The 20,839-nt window shown below is 43.1% G+C and overlaps 1 protein-coding gene across 16 annotated transcripts in view; it reads left to right on the top strand.

The window, feature by feature from the left end:
* The window catches only part of CELF1 (CUGBP Elav-like family member 1), a 120,857-nt gene that overhangs the window by 21,468 nt on the left and 78,550 nt on the right, over positions 1 to 20,839 (top strand). For all 16 annotated transcript variants that reach the window (XM_033928123.1, XM_033928125.1, XM_033928128.1 and 13 more), the window contains 3 exons: positions 8,843 to 9,030; positions 16,319 to 16,401; positions 16,549 to 16,597. In XM_033928123.1, the coding sequence (XP_033784014.1) occupies positions 8,843 to 9,030; positions 16,319 to 16,401; positions 16,549 to 16,597 (320 nt within the window). The remainder of the gene's footprint in view (positions 1 to 8,842; positions 9,031 to 16,318; positions 16,402 to 16,548; positions 16,598 to 20,839) is intronic.

Raw genomic sequence — 20,839 nt, 5'->3', positions numbered from 1 at the left:
TATCTTAGTTAGCTTTCGCCACATCACCCAACCACCAAGTATTGTAAACAAGATGGCCGTGATGTTCTATTTCCTACTATTTATACCTCCCAGTGCAGTGATGGTGACGTCGCGCTCGACGGAACTACCATTGCACTGGAGAGGGGAGAAAAACCTCCCATATTATTCCTGAACGGAAATCTTATATTAAATCTTTAACCACCCCACATACAACTTATGATGAACACCTATTCAACAGGAGACTCCCCGGAGTGGACCTCATACTAAGATTAACCATTCCAACTCCAAATTTAAGCCAAATGGCACTACCGAGTTTAATCGATATATCCACTTCTGCTCCAAAAACTTAAGTCTTTCCTCCTTATTTAACATCATTTACTGTATTCAGGATATGCTTACAAGGCCCTAGAATAGGATAGGGTGAGAGAGGTGAGAGACCAGAATGAGCAGAAGAATCAACCACCAGTATATTCATGAATCTGACATTCTGTTTGTTTAGTGCGTCCAGTACTGCTTTGCCAGGAAAATGTGCACAAAGTAAGTTGAGTGTATCAGCATTTTAATTGTCTCAAACTAAGCCTCTTGTGCCTAGCATCCCTTTTCAAATCTGGAGCAAATGCTTACTGAATTTTCCGTATGTTTCAGAATGTTTGTCTTGTTCGACAGCGAGAACTCCTCTTGCTCACTGTCTGTTTCTTTGAAGGATTTTAAGTTGCGTTGTATCTTTTTTTTTTTTTTTTTACTACATCGTTGTTATGGGTAAATCCTTATAAGCCAGCTAGTGCTTTTGCGTGAGGGAGCTAATCTCTACCTGAGTGTGTTGTGATAGTGTGATTAGGTCACGAGGTTTATTAGATAACAGAATGTCTTCGTTTAAACTGGATTTCCTCCCTAAGATGATGATGGATCATTGCCGTTTGAAAACTAGTCCTGTGTAAGTATTAATAATCATGTTGAAATGGATTTATACACTGGATGCACATTACTTGCCAAGTGTACAACATGGTTTCCTTATGGAATCCAAAGGATGAGCATCTTGGACTAAGCTTACAGTATGTGTTGTCTTTTGCCAGTAACAGGTTGCTGGCAGTACCCAGCAAAGTCAGCAGTGCACTAAATGTGGATTTTCTCTATTGTAAGAGACTGGAAAAAGTAAGAAGTAAATTTGCACACATCGGATCTGTTTTCTTTAATTTTAGAGACAGCAAATATTAGATCTAGTGGAGTATGCATGCGGATATTAGATTTACAGAAATTAATTCCCTTATCAAGTGGACTTGTAATCTTATACCCAAGGGATGACTTGACTTACCCAAGGTCAGAGGGAGAGTTGGTAGAAGAAGCAGAATTTTAACCTTGGCTTCCCTGTTTCTCACCTTGCTGCTGTGTTAAGGCTATTCTCCCCCAAATGGTGATGGAATTCAACAAACCTGGGATAAGCACAGTGGATATTAAAAAATAAAAAAGTTGGGGAAAAGCAGGAAATCGGTTGAGATTTGACGTTTTTATGAATAAAATTGATCAGAATACAGTCATGTGAAAAAATTAGGACACCCCATGAAATATTTAGTTCTTTCTTAAGAAATGTTCACATATGAATGTCAAATCTTTTTAAAAATTTATCTCTGGAAAAGAAAGTGATATAATTGTACGTAAACAACAAACATTTTCCTTGATTTACTTATGAAACAAAAGATAGCCACAAGAATGTGTGAAGTGGAGGAGTTGCCCAGTGGTTAGGGCTGCAGCCTCGGCACCCTGAAGTTGCAGGTTCAAGCTTAGCGCTGCTCCTGTGAATTTGGGCAAGTCACTTAACACTCCATTGCCTTAGGTACGTTAGATTGTGAGTCCACCAGGACAAATAGGGAGAAATACTTGAGTACCTGAATGTAAACCGCTTAGGCTATAAGGTGTATAAATACTAAAAAATAAAAAATATAAATAGAACAGCCAGAACTGATAAAGTGGCACTAGTGCCAATCTTGAGTGTGCCAGGAGAGGGAACTTTCCAAACCATTGAGCCCCCTTAAAATCTTGTCCTTCCCCCCTCAATACTTTGCTAATCATGTTTGAGCAATCTGGAGTTCACAGAAATCTTCCAATCCTATAAACTGAACAGAAGAAATCAATTTGTTTCCTGTAGTGGAAATGGAAAAAAATCACAGATTTTTTAATCCATTTCATTTATGGTACAGAAGAAGACGAAGGCAAAGACTGAAATGTTATGACGTTCTACAATTTCTCAATATTCTGCATGATGGTTCCTATTTACAAGATCCTTAAAGATGCACAGATGAGAATGTAGGAAATACCCATTACCCAGTCAACCTGTAAATAAGAAGGCAGATTCTGTATACAGAGTCTAGAAGGCTCCTGGATTAAAAAAAAAACAACCAACCCCAAAATCCCAAGCATTTATCACACCAGTCTAGTAGTTGAATTCATACTCAAGAAGGCCACTTCTTGGTGTCACCTGGGAGGGCTGTTTATGCTAAATTATGTAAACTAAGGAAAGAAGGGCGATTTAAGTAAACTAAGGAGAGAAGGGCTGTTTATACCCCAGACCAATGCTATGCTTAACTGCCTACATGAAGCCAATATATGTAAAACATTCTAGGTAAGGTAGAAGGCCAACAAGGACACATAACTCCAAATGGCTATGGTTTTTACACTCTTATCTCCAGAGCCAAATTCTGGGATAGAATTTTGACTAAACCCAGATAGACACATCGGGTATTCCAGACAATCTTGTTATGTTAAGCAGGTTTTCTATTCTTATTTATTTATGTATTTTTAGTATTTATATACCACTTATAGCCTAAGTGGTTTACATTCAGGTACTCAAGCATTTTTCCCTTAAATGTCCTGATAGGCTCACACTCTATCTAATGTACCTGGGGCAATGGAGGATTAAGTGACTTGCCCAGTGTCACAAGGAGCAGCATGGGATTTGAACCCACAGCCTCAGGGTGCTGAGGCTTTAGCTTTAACCACTGCACCACACACTCTCCGTATTCAGTTCAAGGTTGGATTACATTAGAAGAAGTTGGGTCAGTTACCCAGGAAGTTACAATGCACAGTTTGACACGGACATTGAATAGAGTTGCTTCTTGTGGATATTGAGGTTTTACAAAACTGTTGAACCAGTATAGCTTCAGACGCTTGAGTCCTATGTCTATTGAGTCCTATGTCTATTGGAAATTCTACTAGATTGAATTAGGATGTTCAGCCAATGCAGTACACTTTTCCTTCCGTATTCGCTATGATAGGGGATTAACAGAACCGCAAATACAGAAAAACCGCAAATAACTTTTTCATATGTTGTTCGCTGTTTTCTATTGAAAACCATTGTGAATATGGTGAAACCGCAAATAACATGGTGGGAGACCTGACCTGTTCCTGAAGCAGAGGCAAAACATGGTGAAGAAAGTGCTGGGAGTCAGTGATTTTCTCTGTAAACACTTGGAATCAGCGATTTCTCTATGCAAGCTGATGTAATTTGGGGGGAGGAGCCAGCAAGCTAAAAACCATGAATAATCGAAACCACAATTGCTGAAACCACGAATACAGAGGGAGAAGTGTAAATCCATTCCAGGCAAGGAAAAAGTATGGGTATTTTACTCCCAGATAATTTCTGATTCCAAAGAAAAAATGACTGTACCTTCCAAAACCTAAAGTGGTAAAAACAGAACCTTTAAGAGATTTAGTTATTCCTTTGGTTTTAAATTAACCAAATTCTGGAATGCTTTACCACTTACATTAAGAAGTTTAGGTTCTTTTGCTTTATTCCGGAAAGTTCTGAAAACTTTTGTTTGCTAAACATTTTGGAAATTAACTATTTCAGTCTACTTTTTCTTGTCAAAGTTATGTATTAGGTTTTACATTATTGTTGGTTTTTTTTTTTAATCTTTATTCCTTTTTATTTCTCTCAACAAGTGTACAATAATATTACAATTAATTCACATAACTCACTTGACATTCTTATACAATATTATTATACATGTTTTAATTCCCCCCACCCACCTCCCATCCCTTCCCATATCAATAAAATAATCTATCCAAACATATACATACTTAGACATCCCTCTTCCTTAATACAATTAATCATACTTTAACCTATCCCTCCCCCCACCCTTTCTTCCTCAAACTCTTTTTTCATTTTATTATATACATTAATGCACAACAAATACATCTCATCATAGTACATATATCCCCTAATATTTCATAACAACAGATTTCCAATAATTTTACTCCCTTTCCTTTTCTATTCATACATATATACCATGTTTCTTATATCCATTAATCAGTTGAAATATACCGCTATTTAATTGGATTATCCTATCCCCCACCCACCCCCATTTCTACAAATTATCCCCTAAGGAAAAAGAATAAACCTTAATCATTATAATATTCAATTAATGGCCTCCACACCTCCTGAAACCTTTTAAAATGCCCCCTCTGTACTGCAAGAAATCTTTCCATCTTATACATATGGCATACTGAGTTCCACCAAAAACTACAATTCAGTCTAGAACAGTCTTTCCAATTAGTCGTTATTTGCTGAATTCCCACACCAGTAAGAATCATCAGTAATTTATTGTTTGCTGCAGATATTTGGCATTTAGCCCTCATGCACATTCCAAAAACCACTGTGTCATAGGACAATGCCACATGACTCTCCATCATTAGGTTAACTTGATCCCAGATTGATATCCAAAATGCCTGAATACATGGACAATAAAATGTTTTACATTATTGTTAACCGAGTCAAGCTCCTCTTGGTTGATGACTCGGTCTATAAAACTAAGTTTTAGTTTAGTTTAAAGTCCATAAACACATTTCTTATAACCTGTTGAGTGAATCTAACTGAAGTTCATTTATTCTTGATATACTGTCAATGCTTAATATGACTTTTCATCCCTTTCCTACTAATTCCTAGCATTCTGTTTGCATTTTTTACCACTACCATATATTGGGCAGTAGTGCTGCCCGATTCGATTTTTTTCAATTCGATTTTTCAATTCGATTCAGCCTATTGAATTGATTTTTCGATTCGATTCACTTCCTGCTCAATCAGGCTTTTTTTTTTTTTCAATGTCCTGGCAGGTTTATTTTATAATCTTTCAACACCCCCCACCCCCCCTTTTGCCCTCTCCAACCCCATGCCGGCACTGTGGTGTGAAGAAAATAAAAAATACTTTTCCTTTCTCTGTTAAGTCCTAGCTCACGCTTGCTGTCTTAACACTAGCTCTGGCAGAATACACATTTCAAATCTGACATATTGTAATCACAAAATAGAAAATAAAATTATTTTTTTTCTACCTTCCAATGCCATATCCAACATTTTGTTTCTTTTCCACTCTCTACCATCTCTCTCTCACCTCCACCCCCATCCCCCACCTTGTAGGACACAAGGCGGGGGTGGGGGTGGAGGTGAGAGAGAGAGATGTCTTAACACCAGCATCTCTTTCCTCCCTTCCATTATCATGTGCAACATTTTTCTCTCTTCACATGTACCATCTTTCCCTGCCCTCCACCCTTTATCCAACATAGCTCCCTCTCTCTTTTCCATGCATGTCTCCCTAGTAAAACTGGGACTGCCATAGTTAAGCATACAGTTTCTAATTAGAAGGGAGATTGCATATTTTGTCCAGATAGATTAAACGTTGGAAGAGCATAAAGGCTTATTGCAGTGCCATTGCAGAATTGATAGTCCCCAGAACGAGAATATGCATGTCAGAGATTTGCATATAATGGAGATGCCAGGAATGCAGATCTGCTTCATGCATATTCATTAGGGCTATCTTGAAAACCCAACTGGCCTGGGGGTCCTTCAGGACAGGTTTGGGAACCACTGCCTTAGAGGGTTATGCCAAGGGAACCTGTCACCAGGAGTGGGATCTCTAGGATAGTAGACTTGGGGGTGGGTCAGTAGAGTGGGCAGACCTGATGGGCTATGGCCCTTATCTGCCGTCATCTTCTATGTTTATGTAATAAATCTTCAAGGGTACAGCATGGACATCTGTCTACACAGTTGTATCACATTGTATGGAAAACAAAAAGTGGGTTTGTTTGTCTGCAGAATCTCTGAGGTTTATAATCTAAATTCAAGTAGCCCCCCCCCCCCTCTCCTGGGTCTATTTTTATTATTACTGGGTTATCTTTTGGAAAGGGGTGCATGCAAAAAGCCTGTTGCCACAAGTGTGATGTACCGTATTTTCGCGGATATAACGCGCACCATTGTAAAACGCGCACAGGGGTATAGCGCGCAGAAATCACGATGATATGTACAAAAACTTTTCTATACCGCGCTCAGGCATATAACGCGCATGCTGCCCGACTCTCCTCTGGCCACCCCGACTCTCCTTTCGCTCTCCCCGACTCTCCTCTGGCCACCCCGACTCTCCTTTCGCCCTCCCCGACTCTCCTCTGGTTGCCCCGACTCACCGTTCACCCCCCTGACTTTCGGTGCACTGCCCCGCCTCTCCGTGCCTGTCCCCCCTTGAAGTCCTGTCCCCCCTTGAAGGTCTGCCTGTCCCCCCTTGAAGTCCTGTCCCCCTTGAAGGTCTGCCTGTCCCCCTTGAAGATCTGCCTGTCCCCCCTTGAAGTCCTGTCCCCATTCTGAAAGCCTGATGCCCCCCCTCGACGTCCGATTCTTCTCCCCCCTCGGCAGGACCACTCGCACCCCCACCCCGAAGGACCGCCGACTCCCCGACAATATTGGGCCAGGAGGGAGCCCAAATCCTCCTGGCCACGGCGACCCCCTAACCCCACCCCGCACTACATTACGGGCAGGAGGGATCCCAGGCCCTCCTGCCCTCGACGCAAACCCCCCCCCCCCCACGACCGCCCCCCCCCAAGAACCTCCGCCCGTCCCCCAGCCGACCCGCGACCCCCCTGGCCGACCCCCACGACACCCCCACCCGCCTTCCCCGTACTTTGTGTAGTTGGGCCAGAAGGGAGCCCAAACCCTCCTGGCCACGGCGACCCCCTAACCCCACCCCGCACTACATTACGGGCAGGAGGGATCCCAGGCCCTCCTGCCCTCGACGCAAACCCCCCTCCCTCCAACGACCGCCCCCCCCCCAAGAACCTCCGACCGACCCGCGACCCCCCTGGCCGACCCCCCCACCCCCCTTCCCCGTACCTTTGGAAGTTGGCCGGACAGACGGGAGCCAAACCCGCCTGTCCGGCAGGCAGCCAACGAAGGAATGAGGCCGGATTGGCCCATCCGTCCTAAAGCTCCGCCTACTGGTGGGGCCTAAGGCGCGTGGGCCAATCAGAATAGGCCCTGGAGCCTTAGGTCCCACCTGGGGGCGCGGCCTGAGACACATGGTCGGGTTTGGCCCATGTGCCTCAGGCCGCGCCCCCAGGTGGGACCTAAGGCTCCAGGGCCTATTCTGATTGGCCCACGCGCCTTAGGCCCCACCAGTAGGCGGAGCTTTAGGACGGATGGGCCAATCCGGCCTCATTCCTTCGTTGGCTGCCTGCCGGACAGGCGGGTTTGGCTCCCGTCTGTCCGGCCAACTTCCAAAGGTACGGGGAAGGGGGGTGGGGGGGTCGGCCAGGGGGGTCGCGGGTCGGTCGGAGGTTCTTGGGGGGGGGCGGTCGTTGGAGGGAGGGGGGTTTGCGTCGAGGGCAGGAGGGCCTGGGATCCCTCCTGCCCGTAATGTAGTGCGGGGTGGGGTTAGGGGGTCGCCGTGGCCAGGAGGGTTTGGGCTCCCTCCTGGCCCGATATTGTTGGGGAGTCGGCGGTCCTTCGGGGTGAGGGTGCGAGTGGTCCTGCCGGGGGGGGGATGTATCGGACGTCGGGGAGTCGGCCGGGCAAGAGGGCTTGGGCTCCCTCTTGCTCCGATCGTGGATGCGGGTGCGGGTGGGAGCGCGTGCGAGCGGTCGTTCGGGGTGGGGGTGCGAGCGGTCCTGCTGGGGGGGTGAATCGGGCGTCGGGCGGGGTGGGAACTATGTTTAAAAACTTTTGTATACCGCGCTCAGGCATATAGCGCGCGAGGGGTATGCGCGGTACGTAAAATCACGTATAACGCGCGCGTTATATCCGCGAAAATACGGTATTCGTTTTTCCCCTTTTTTGTTAAATATATCCTGTAGTTTTGTTGTCCTCATGCCTGGGGATCTCTTACTTTTCCATGAAGAAAACAGTTGCTTACTTCCAACAGATGTTCTCAGAAGACAACAAGATACTTTTCTTGAAACCCCCCTGTCTCTCCTAGGAATTAACTTCTACTTAAAACTTCTGACAACTGATATAGTTCTGTATAACAAAGCCAGCATGAGAATTACCTCAGATGCACAGTAGGCTGTGCTAGAAAGCTTTCCAAACTTAAGAGTTAAATTTTCTCCAGTGTAAACACACTCATCTGACATTACCAAGTCATGAGGATAAATATCCTACTATCTTCAGAATATCTATTCTAGGTAAATCCGTTTTTGTTTTATGCCCCGACTCAGAAAAAGTTCTACCCCTGTTCTACATCAAAAAGTCCTTTCCCCAAAGTGCTTATAAGTCTTGAGTGGTTGCCTGAAGTACTGGGGGATAAAGGACCTGATTCACCAAGGCTTTTCTGGTTTCTGTGAGATGAAGGCTTAGTAAATGAGTCCTAAGTGACTTAAATAGGGTCACAGGATGTGTCAGTGGGAGAAACAGGATTTGAACCCCCAAATACCTGATTCCTAATTAATTTCTTAATTGCCAGTTCACTCTTGCACTGGGACCTTATAAACTAATATAGGTAATAGTGTTGCAGAAATTTGTTGGGGCATTTGGAAAATTGTGGTCCGTTTTATATACCTTTTGTGTTTCAAGATTCTCGTTGGTCTCCTGCAGCTCAAAGAAAATGAATGGTACCCTGGACCACCCAGACCAGCCGGACATAGATGCCATCAAAATGTTTGTGGGTCAGGTACCACGCAGCTGGTCTGAAAAAGAACTGAGAGAATTATTTGAACAGTACGGCGCAGTCTATGAAATCAACCTTTTGCGGGACAGGAACCTGAATCCCCCACAAAGCAAAGGTGAGGCTTTTGTCCATACATATTTTACTTGGTACCATATAATTTTGGATTTATTTCTTGTGCGTGATAGCATCCACGGCCCTTTTAAGAACAGGTGAAGGTTTTACTGGGGTATAGGTTATTTGACAGAGATGCAGTTTTTGGATTTGGGTTTTGATATTACCTTTTCAATAGCAGCTCAAGACGGTTTAGATAATCTGGGAGGAATATGCCTCTTTTTTGGATTTGCTTGTTTTCTCTCATGCCAGACTGTCACAATTTTTTCCTTTTGAAGTTTTCTCAAAACGTGTGTCCATCTCATCCTCTACTTTATTTTCATTATGATTTTCAAGCAAAGATAGCATCAGAATCTGCTCACTTGCAGATGACAATGCTTTCTTTCAGGCAACTGTGACTGCTGTTAGAGATAGCTAAACATCAACAAAAACAGTGGAAATGAAAATCACAGTAAACTATTCTTTTTCGCTCAAAGTTTAATTAAACTCTGGGTTTCCTTGTCAAAGAATGTGGTGATAGCAGTTAGCTTAGCAGGGTTGAAACAAGGTTTTAAATAATTTCATAAAAGTCCAAAAACCATTATTCTACTGCAATGTGTCTAGTCGCCTTGAATGCTAGGGTCTTGTATCTGAACCAGCAAGTTGCTTTCAGAAAACTGTCAATCATGTTTTCCAACTCCACCTCCTTTCAGAAGAACTGCTCCTGCCCCCTCAGTTTGTTTTCTGCAAGCAAGTTGCTCAGAAGTGTTTTTGATCTGCTCTGTGGCTTTATTGTTTTCATGTATTTGTGCTTGGTGATCTTTGGAGGCTTGATGCCCAGAGGTTCCCACTTGTTAGGGCCTCTTCCTGAGAGAAAATGCAGACTCGCACAGCAGAAGTCTGCTGCTAAAAGGATCAGCCCCTCGGGGACACCTAGCTAGCCAGCCTGCTGGTATTTTTTTAGAGCTCAGAGCCGTCCCCTGTGTAGCTGCTCGCATTTCTGATTCAGTCAGGAGCTTAAGCACAGGCTGTGGGGTACCTTCCTGGCTCGGCTGGGGACTAATAGTGAACTGGCGGCGTGGTTTTCTGGGGTTTGAAGTTCAGTTCGATTGGCAGCCAGAAGACCAGTTCGGTCAGTGAATCTGTGAGGCAGATTTGTTCTCCTTTTTGATTCCAGCTGAAATCCTAGTCTGAAGCAGACAAGCACCACATGGCACAGTGAGTAAAGCTGAAGTCTATGGGGAAAATTGGAGAGGGAGTGTATAAAAGTTGATTTTGAGGGTTTCTGAGCCCAAGTCCCCCTCCTCCAAAGCACCTTTCCCTGTGATTTTTTTTTTGCATCCATCTGCCTCAAACCCCCTCAGTTTTGCTCAAAATTAACTGGGATGGACTCCAGGTCATTTTACCCCTATATCATGCCAGGTTTATGCTGGATGGCCGGCCAAAGAGCGTCCATGTCCTGCGTGCGATGAAGCATGTAGCCTCAGGTTCAGCCTCTTCCAAATTCTCCAAGGCTGGGGATCTGCAGGAGTCATGTCTCCAGAGGAAGAGACCCCTTTCAGGACCCTTCAAATTTGTATGGCCAAGTGTAGTCGCATGGGGGCTGCAGAGCCCAGGAAGATCACAGGGTGTCCCTGCCAGGGTCAGCGAGGGCCCCCACTACAAGGCTTCACACTGTAGTTTGTGAGCCTTATGTGGAATGCTAATTTGAATTGCCGAGGGTCCTCAGAGGATGTTAGCAGCTCATCAAACTTCGAATGATCAGGTCTATTGCAAAGGCATTAGAACCATCCGCACTCAATATCCTTATTCATTCTCTCATTATATCAAAATTGGACTACTGCAACTCATTATATAAAAATAACACACAGAAACAAGTAAGGCAATTGCAGTTAATCCAAAGTACCTCTATAAAAATGATCACAGACTCAAAAAAATTTGATCACGTAATGCCTCTTCTACAAAATGCCCACTGGCTCCCTATTCGACATCGCATAACATATAAAATTCTGGCTCTTCCCTGCCCAGAGTTGCGTCAGTGGCAGGGGATAATTAAATGGAGGTGGCGGGCGTTGGAGAGTGGCAGGGAGGAATCTGTGGTTAGCCCGCATACTCCCAACAGGCAGTCCGCATACCCCCTAGGGTACGTGTACCGCAGGTTGAGAAATACTGTTCTACTCGACCCCCTCAGCTTGAGTCCTTTGACTTTGCATTAGCAGTTTTTCCATTGATGTCCAGTCCTTCTAAGGGATTTAAGCGGTGCGCTTGGTGCAACAGGACCATTTCTGGCACTGACCTGCACAATTGGTGCTTTCAGTGTTTAGGCCCTGAACACCAGGTGGAGTCCTCTAAGCACTGCTGCAAGTTACAGAAGAGATCATTGAAGGCTTAGATAGTCCCAGCATGAAAAACTCTTTGGATCGTCATTGGGAGCATCGAGGATGTCTATTCCTGATTCAGAAGCTCAACCTACATCAGCATCGAAGCTGGCACCAGTGGCCCGCTCGATATTTGCATTGTTTCCTTTGCCTCCATTAGGGACGCACAGTAAGAAAGCTTAGAAGAATAAGCATGCTTCCCCTCTCCAATGAACATCAGAGTCTTCTCGGGCATCCACTCTATCAATGTGCTCAAGCATCAATGCCAAGAGATTCCTTAAAAGTGGTGTCCCTTCATCAAGGTCACCAACACTTAAGACCATCTTTCAACACCTACTATACCAATGTCCTCCAAGGCGCCTCACTTTTAAAACCAAATAGCCAAGCTCGGAAGTGAGGGGTTGGATGCGTTAGACCAGCCGTGACCGGGGAATAAGCTCTTGTGCATGTTTCTCCCGTGGCCCATGCTTGGTCAAGTCATTTGCAGGATTGTGGTACATCCTGGCTTGGTAGTCCTAGTGGCACCTGATTTGACCTCACAGAGCATGGTATGCGGACCTAGTTAGTCTCTATAGGGACGAAGGCTTCAGACTTCCAGTCCAAGTGGATCTGGAACACTTTGGGCTTATGGCATGGTTCTTGAGTTGGCGGTCTTGACACGCAAGAGTTATTCACATGTGGTCATTAACCACATTGCTCAGAGTAAAGAAGTTTCAAGTTGTATTAAAATTTTGATTCAATCACAATATCATAATTCAAAGCGATGTACAATTAAAATGGGGGGAAACCAACATATTCTGAAATACACTTAAGACAATGATATTAACAGACCTACACATGAGGAGAGCGGGAGGAACTACAATAAATATAGAATAGAAAGACAAAGAAAGTCAAAACATAAAAGGGGGGTAATGCTTCATTATTATTTTCCATTGAGAGTGGGATAGCCTCGTATAAATGTCAAGTTTCAAAAGTGTCTTTATATAACCAACATTTTAGCATTCCTTTGAACTTATTAAGGGTTTTTTCTTCCCTAAGATGAGCTGGCAGCAAGTTCCATATTTGTGGAGCTGTAACCGAGAAGATTGTATCTCGTTGTGTATTTATAATTCTTAGGGTTGGGACAAAAAGAAGATTTTTGTCCTCTGATCTAAGAGTTCCTATTGGAATGTGTGGAATGATGTCTTTCTAGGAATGTTAGAACTTTAGCTGTTAGTATTTTAAAGGTTAATAAAGCTGAGATTCTATATGCTTTCTTAAGAAGTGGTGTTACATGATCAAATTTTTTACTGTTAATAATTTTTGTAGTGGGTGTTCTGTATTTATTATTTGTAATTGCCTTAATTCTTTCAATGTAATTCCCTTGAACAGTGAATAGCAGTAGTCCAGCTGTGATATAACCAATGAATGGATTAGAATATTCAGGGAAGCTGTATTGAGAAATTAAACTAATGATCTGATCATATGTAATCTATGGAAGCAACTTCTAACTACTGAGTTAATTTGTTCATGGTAATTCAGTTTGATCTTAGTGACTTATTGTAGCAGAACATTGTTGATACTAATCGGTGAGCTAAGCTTGAGTCACTCTTTCCAGGGGAAGAGCAGGACGACATTCAAAGCTAATTATTATCATTTAACCAGTTGGAAATTTTGGATAGTTTACATTAACATTACATTACATTAGTGACTTATTCCGCCATTACCTTGCGGTTCAAGGCGGGTTACATAAGAGGTTATCTGAACATTTCCAGGAGAGTTACAAAGTAGAGCGGGTTGCTTCGGGGGAGATCTAGACATTGTATCGGGGTCATTACAAGCTAGATAATTTGGTTAGAAGGTTGTAGGATCTAGGGAAGATTGAAATGCTTCCTTCGCTGTTAGTTTGTCTTGATGGATTTCTTGAATAGGGTTTTTATTATTGATAATTGATAGTTCTTCTGATGAGTTGGATTTAGTGGGTACAAGAGTTGTAAGTCATCCATATGCCATGAAACCTATCAATTGGCTTAAGTGTCAATAAAGGGGCCCTAAAGATATTGAAAAGTAAATGGGATAGTATTGAGCCCTGAGGGATGCCATAATTCATTGAAACAGAGCTAGAAATTTAGTTATTAAAAATGATCCTTGATGATCTTTCTGAAAAGTACGATTGAAACCATTGAAGAACTTGATCGCTTATTCCAATGGACGTAAGTCTATTCAATAAGAGATGATGGTCAATAGTATTGAATGCTGAAAGGGCCATGGATAGAAGGAGAACTGATTGATGGTAGTGTAGGAAATAAAGAATAGAGGATGTCATGCTAATCATGGAATGTTCTGTCGAATGATGTTGGCGAAAACCTGTTTGAGTTGGGTGAAGTGCTCCAGTTTTTTCTATGAATTCTTATATCTGGTAAACACCACCTTTTCAGTCAATTTAGCTAGAAATGGAACTTTTGCTCTTGGATGGAAATTAGCGCATCAGTGGCAGCCTATGCTAAGTCCTGGAAGTCCTTTCACTGCTGGTGTGCAGTAAAGGATGTGGAGTCCTGGTGAGCTCCAATTTCAATAGTCCTGGATTTTTTGCATGAAGAACTTCAGAAGGGGCTCTTGTTAGGAAAGCCCTTCTACCTGCACTTTGAGAGAATCTGTTTCTAAGCTTGATGAAAATGAGGCTCCTTGGTCTCTCACCCAGTTGTCGCCCAGTTCATTAAAGAGGCTCTGCAGTTGCACTCTCTGGTGTGTTTCTCTTTTCCTTCCTGGAACCTTAACATTGTGTTGCAGGGTCTTCGTTATGTTCCTTATGAGCCTTTATGAGAGGCTTCCCTTTTGGATCTTACAGTCAAGATAGTGTTCTTGGTGGCGATTACATTGGTGAGACAGGTGTCCGAGCTACAAACTCTTTCGTGCCACAGAGCCATTTCTTAGGTTCATGGGCGAAGGGCTCTCTTTATGCATGGTCCCATCTTGCTTTCTGAAATTAGTCTCGGCCTTACACATTAATCAGGAAGTCCACTTGCCCACTTTTCGCCCTACGGAGGTCTAAGTAAAAGGATGAAGTGTTGCATTTGCTGGATGTCAAGTGAGTGCTTCTTCGGTACCTCAAGTTTGCCTTTTGGCTCACCTTTTAGTTCTCACCAGTCATGCCAAGAAAGGGAGGCTGACATCTAAAGCCTCGATTTTCAGATGGATTAAAATGGCCATTTCGTCCCACATATGTGGGCTGTGATAAAAACCTCCGATCACATTGAAAGCACACATCACTATGGCCTGCCTCATGGGCGTAGACTAGGACTGTCTTGCTTGAGGAGATTTGTAGAGTGGCTACATGGTCTACCCTTCATACCTTTACTAGGTTCTATAGAGTGAATATGGCAGCCAGGAAGGACACCGCTTTCAGGACCTCTGTCTTAAAGGCAGGCACAGCGGGCCCGCTCTAGACTCTGGGAACTTCTTTTCTTACGTCACTAGTGTTCAGGACCTCTAGCACATTGCACTAGAAAGAAAGATTAGGCTCTTACCTCGGTAATATTCTTTCTTGTAGATGCGCCTAGTGGACTTGAAGCCCCACCCTATGTATGGGTTTTGCCTGCCTTCTACCTGAGGACCAATCTGGATTGGAAGAATTTTCTGTGTCTCAGAGGAGCTGAGAAAAAAAAAAAAAATAGAGCTGATGAATAGGTAAATCATGACCATACAAATCTGGTATAAGTCTCTGCATGTTAACAGGTCATGCGAGTAGCTATGAGCTCTATATATATTTGGTGCAAGTTGTACAAGTTTGAATGTTATGTTACAATATTTCCTATGCTTGTTACAGAGCAGAGCAAAATTGTAGCGTCTGATTTTTTTTCCCCCGTTTTCCTCCTTCCTGTTATGTGATTATTTTTGTACAAACTGAGGGGGCAGGAGCAACTCCCTGGGAAGGAGGTGGAGTTGGAAAACATGAGTGGCAGTTTTCTGCAAGCAACTTGCTGGTTCAGATACAAAACCCCCACTAAACACATCTACAAGAAAGATTACTGAGGTAAGAACCTAATCTTTCTTTAAGATGGACTTGGGAAAATCCACTTCTTGTTCTAGGACAAGTAGCATAAAATCTGTTTATTCTTTTGGGATCTTGCCAGCTACTTGTGACTTGGATTGGCCACTGTTGAAAACAAAATACTGGGTTTGATGGAATTTTGGTGTGTCCCAGTATGGTAACTAATGTTCTTATGCACTGTAGTCTGTATGCTTGAAGTCCGAGCATAGAGCTTCTTAAGTTGACTTGTAGATTATTTTGTTGATATCCATATTTACACTGGCTTGTGGAGCTTTGGGATTTGAGATAACAAAAGAAATACATTGATACAATTCATTGGCAATACAGTATATAAGTTTTTATTTATACTCCATAGTTCAGATGAGGCCTTATATTTATACTCTTAAAAAGAATTCCACTTTCTTTCTTGTATTGTCACTAAATTTAATGTATTATTTCCACTTTATTGGTTTGCACAGGAATTTCTTAATGTCAGCTCACTATTCTGCACATATGGGTTATCCCTTCCTATCAGTAGGTGGCGGTAGAGAAAAACTAAATTCTACCAGTGATGTCACTGGATAAGTTGTGGTGCTCCATGGAAGATTCTAGTATTTTTCTCTACCTTCAGCAAGTGCTAAGATAGCTGTTTGGTGCCTCTCTATCCCCGGTTTGGCTCCCTGCTTTGCTGGTCATTCAGCATGGTTGAACCTAAGGGATGGTTAGAGAAAAATACTGGAATCTTCCAGGGGACACCACAGCTTATCCAGTGATTGTCACTGGTAGAATTCAGTTTTTTCTTTACCTTCACCTGCTGATAGGAAGGGATAACTCATTTGTACAGAACTGATTTTGCTGACTAAAAAAAAGAAAATTATCAGGTAAGGCATAACTTCTCATTCAGTTGATATATTTTCTATTTCCAGGGTGCTGTTTTGTTACGTTTTACACACGAAAATCAGCTTTAGAAGCACAAAATGCACTGCACAATATGAAAATTCTTCCTGGGGTAAGTTTCTTCTCTTAACTGCACTCTATCTTCATTTAAAGAGACTGCTTGGATTCTGTAAATGCTTATCTATTGTCATTCTCTCTAAAGTGTAGTATTTTTATGGAATGCACTGCCTGTTATTTTGAAGTGCTTTTCTTCTTTCAGATGCACCATCCCATTCAAATGAAACCAGCAGACAGTGAGAAGAATAATAGTAAGTTCAGTTAACCCAAATTGTTCTTTATGATCTGCCTGTTCAGTGTATTTGAAGGGACTAACCAGGGAGTTTCTCCTCTGTTTTGCATACCTTGTAAAACACCTAAAATGGCTCATTATTGAAATACTCTGCAATCTGTATTTATGATCTAGACTAGTGGTTCTTTTTTTTTTTTTTTTTCCAGTCAGGACCCATCTAACGGACAATGCTTGGGAGACCTGGGTCAAATACTGTATAGCATAGACGTCAGCTCTGTGGGTGCCTGAGCACCCCCGATATTTTCCCTGTAGATCTGGGGCTTCTGTATCTTAGTTACTGCCCCTATCTCCCTTTCAGCCAGTTGTCTGGTTTCTATCCAATAGACTGCAAGGGAAGAGGGAATTATTGAAGCCTGCCAATAGTGAAGGCAAGTGCAGCAGACTGACACTAACAAAAGGAAAAGAGAGATTCGGTTAACTTTATTGGCATGACAATTTTACGTATGTTGCCAAAGTAATACTTATAGTAATTAATGTTAAAGGAGAGAAGTGCTGGGAGCAGATTAAAGGGGGGGGCTAAGGAAAGGGTGAAGGAAATGGAAAGGAGAATTAATGCTGCTCTGAAATACTGGAAGAGGTAGAAAGGTAAAATTGGGGGACAAAATGGTTTTTAGATATGTGATGGAAGTGTCAAAATGGCATATTGAGGCTCAAGGGTGAAGGGGCCAAATATGCAGAAACTGATGAGGATAAGACTGAACTGCTTAACAATTATTTCTTTTCTGTGTAAACGGATTAAAGACCGGGGGTAGGACCAAAAAAATGATTGCAAATTGGAATGGATGTGTATTAGACTGGGAAAGATTCTCAGATGTCTGTATTTGAGAGGAACTAGTAAACAATACAATGGGGTTTCCGGGATAAATCCAGTGGTATTCAAAGAACTCGAAGAAGTTCTGGTGGCTCCGTTGTCTCATCTTAGAGTCTGTTCTCCATTCCTCCTTAGTGGTCCCAGAGGACTGGAAATAAGTGGATATGTTTTCTCTGCACAAGATTAGAAGTAAGGAGGAGGTTAGGAATTACAGGCCAGTTAGTGAGTAAGCTAATGAAAATGCTTCTTAAGCGAAGGATAGTGAGATTTCTAAAATCAAATGGACTGCAGGACCTGAGGCAACATGGTTTTACGAGAGACAGGTCTTGTCAGATGAATCTGATTGATTGATTTCTTTGTCTGAGTGACCAAACAGTTGGACATGGGAGGGGCGCTAGATGTAGTGTACTTGGAATTTAGCAAAGCTTTTGACATGGTGCTGCATAAGCAATTGATAAATAAACTGAATGCATATAGTATAGGCCCTAAAGTGACAAACTGGACTAAAAGCTGGTTAAGTGGAATGAGGCCAAGGGTAGTGTTAAATGGAATTTGCTCGGAAGATAGGGAGGGTATTAGTGGAGTGCCGCAGAGATATGTCCTTGGGCTGGCTCTATTTAACATCTTTGTAAGTGATATTGCAGAAGGACTTTCTGGCAAAGTTTGTCTTTTTGCGAATGGTACCAAGTTCTGTAATAGGGTAGACACCCCAGAGGGTGTGGATAATATGAGTCGGGATCTGGCGAAACTTGAACGGTCTGATAATTGGCAACTAAGATTTAATGCTAAAAATGCAGGGCTATGCACTTGGGCTGCAAAAATCCAGCAGAGCGGTATAGTATAGGAGGCGAAGTACTTCTGTGCAATTCTTCAATGGAAATGAAGCAGAAAAATTAACATCCATGGAAGTGAGCCTTGAAGATGTGCGCAGGCAGATAGAAAAACTAAAAACTGACAAATCCCCGGGTCCAGACGGAATCCATCCAAGGGTTCTGAAGGAATTAAAAGAGGAGATAGCAGAACTACTGCAGCAAGTTTGCAACCTATCCCTGAAAACAGGAGTGATACCAGAGGATTGGAAGATAGCCAACGTCATGCCCATCTTCAAAAAGGGATCAAGAGGTGACCCGGGAAACTACAGACCTGTGAGTCTGACCTCGGTTCCGGGGAAAATGGCAGAAGCGCTGATAAAAGAAAACATCGATGAACATTTGGAAAGAAATGAACTTCTGATACCAAGCCAACATGGTTTCTGCAGGGGGAGATCGTGCTTAACTAACTTATTGCACTTCTTCGAAGGAATCAACAAACGGACGGACAAAGGAGACCCCATAGACATCGTATACCTAGATTTCCAAAAAGCCTTTGACAAGGTGCCTCACGAGCGTCTACTCCGGAAACTGAAGAACCATGGGGTGGACGGAGATGTGCATAGATGGATCAGAAACTGGTTGGCGGGTAGGAAACAGAGGGTAGGGGTGAAGGGCCACTACTCGGACTGGAAGAGGGTCACAAGTGGTGTTCCGCAGGGCTCGGTGCTCGGGCCACTACTATTTAATATATTCATAAATGATCTAGAAATAGGGACGACGTGTGAGATAATAAAATTTGCAGACGACACCAAACTATTCAGTGGAGCTCGGACTAAAGAGGACTGCGAAGAATTGCAAAGGGACCTGAATAAACTAGGGGAATGGGCGACGAGATGGCAGATGAAATTCAACGTTGAGAAATGTAAAGTACTGCATGTGGGAAGCAGAAACCTGAGGTACAACTATACGATGGGAGGGATGTTATTGAATGAGAGTACCCAGGAAAGGGACTTAGGGGTAATGGTGGACATGACAATGAAGCCGACGGCACAGTGCGCAGCGGCCGCTAAGAGAGCGAATAGAATGCTAGGTATAATCAAGAAGGGTATTACAACCAGGATGAAAGAAGTTATCCTGCCGTTGTATCGGGCGATGGTGCGCCTGCATCTGGAATACTGCGTCCAATATTGGTCGCCGTACCTTAAGAAGGATATGGCGATACTCGAGAGGGTTCAGAGGAGAGCGACACGTCTGATAAAAGGGATGGAAAACCTTCCATATGCTGAGAGATTGGAGAAACTGGGTCTCTTTTCCCTGGAGAAGAGGAGACTTAGAGGGGATATGATAGAGACTTATAAGATCATGAAGGGCATAGAGAGAGTAGAGAGGGACAGATTCTTCACACTTTCAAAAAATAAAAGAACAAGAGGGCATCTGGAAAAGTTGAAAGGGGACAGATTCAAAACAAATGCTAGGAAGTTTTTCTTTACCCAACGTGTGGTGGACACCTGGAATGCGCTTCCAGAGAATGTAATAGGGCAGAGTACGGTACTGGGATTTAAGAAAGGATTGGACGGTTTCCTGCTGGAAAAGAGGATAGAGGGGTATAAATAGAGGATTTCTGCACAGGTCCTGGACCTGTTGGGCCGCCGCGTGAGCGGACTGCTGGGCATGATGGACCTCAGGTCTGACCCAGCAGAGGCATTGCTTATGTTCTTATGTTCTTATGCACAGAAGAAGAACGAGACTTGGAGATGATTGTGTCTGATGATCTCAGGGTTTCAAAACAGGTAGAAAAGGTGACGGTCAAAGCCAGGAAGATGCTTGGGTACATAAGGAGAGGGGAATGGGCAAGTAGGGAAAAGGAGGTGATAATGTTACTGTATAAGTCTCTGGTTAGACCCCATTTGGAATATTGTGTGCAGTTCTGGAGATTACACCTTCAAAAAGATATAAATAGGATGGAGTCAGAGGGATGCTACGAAATTGGTTATCCCAGGACAGGCAGGTAGCGTATTCTCACATGTTGGATACATCCTCCACAGAGCTCCGGTATGGACAGCTTTAAAAGTGTATCGCCATTTTAAGTTTTTAGAAACTTCGTGACTGCCTACACCGCGCATGCGTGAGTGCCTTCCCACTTGAGGTAGGTTCGCAGTACCTCAGTTCTTTGTTTTCCACGGAGCGAAGAAGTCATGTTTCTGAACTCCCTTCAGTTTTTTGTGCCTTGCCTTTCCACTTCATCTAATGTTATTCTAAAATTTTTTCTAATATTTCTTAGTTCTCTTTTCTTTTCCTTTTTGTCGGTGAAAAAAAAGAGACTTCATTTTAAGTTCAATCTTGCTGACTCAGTCTTTCTGTCTATGTCTAGACTGTTAACAGGTTTCAAAAAGTGCAGCATGTGTCAAAAGCCTATTTCTCTCACCGACCCACATAGTTGGTGCTTACAGTGCCTTGGGCCTGAACACCGGGTGGAAACCTGTACCTGGTATTCCATCTTGCAGAAACGCTCCTTTAAAAGCTGTAAACTTCAGCAGGAGAAATTGTTCGGGGCTGCCATGGACATTGATAGACCTCG

This window comes from Geotrypetes seraphini, chromosome 19 (genome assembly GCF_902459505.1).
Source record: "Geotrypetes seraphini chromosome 19, aGeoSer1.1, whole genome shotgun sequence".
In the NCBI taxonomy this organism is placed as follows: domain Eukaryota; kingdom Metazoa; phylum Chordata; class Amphibia; order Gymnophiona; family Dermophiidae; genus Geotrypetes; species Geotrypetes seraphini.
Note: the sequence above shows the minus strand (reverse complement) of the source record. Positions and strands in the feature narration are given on the sequence as shown.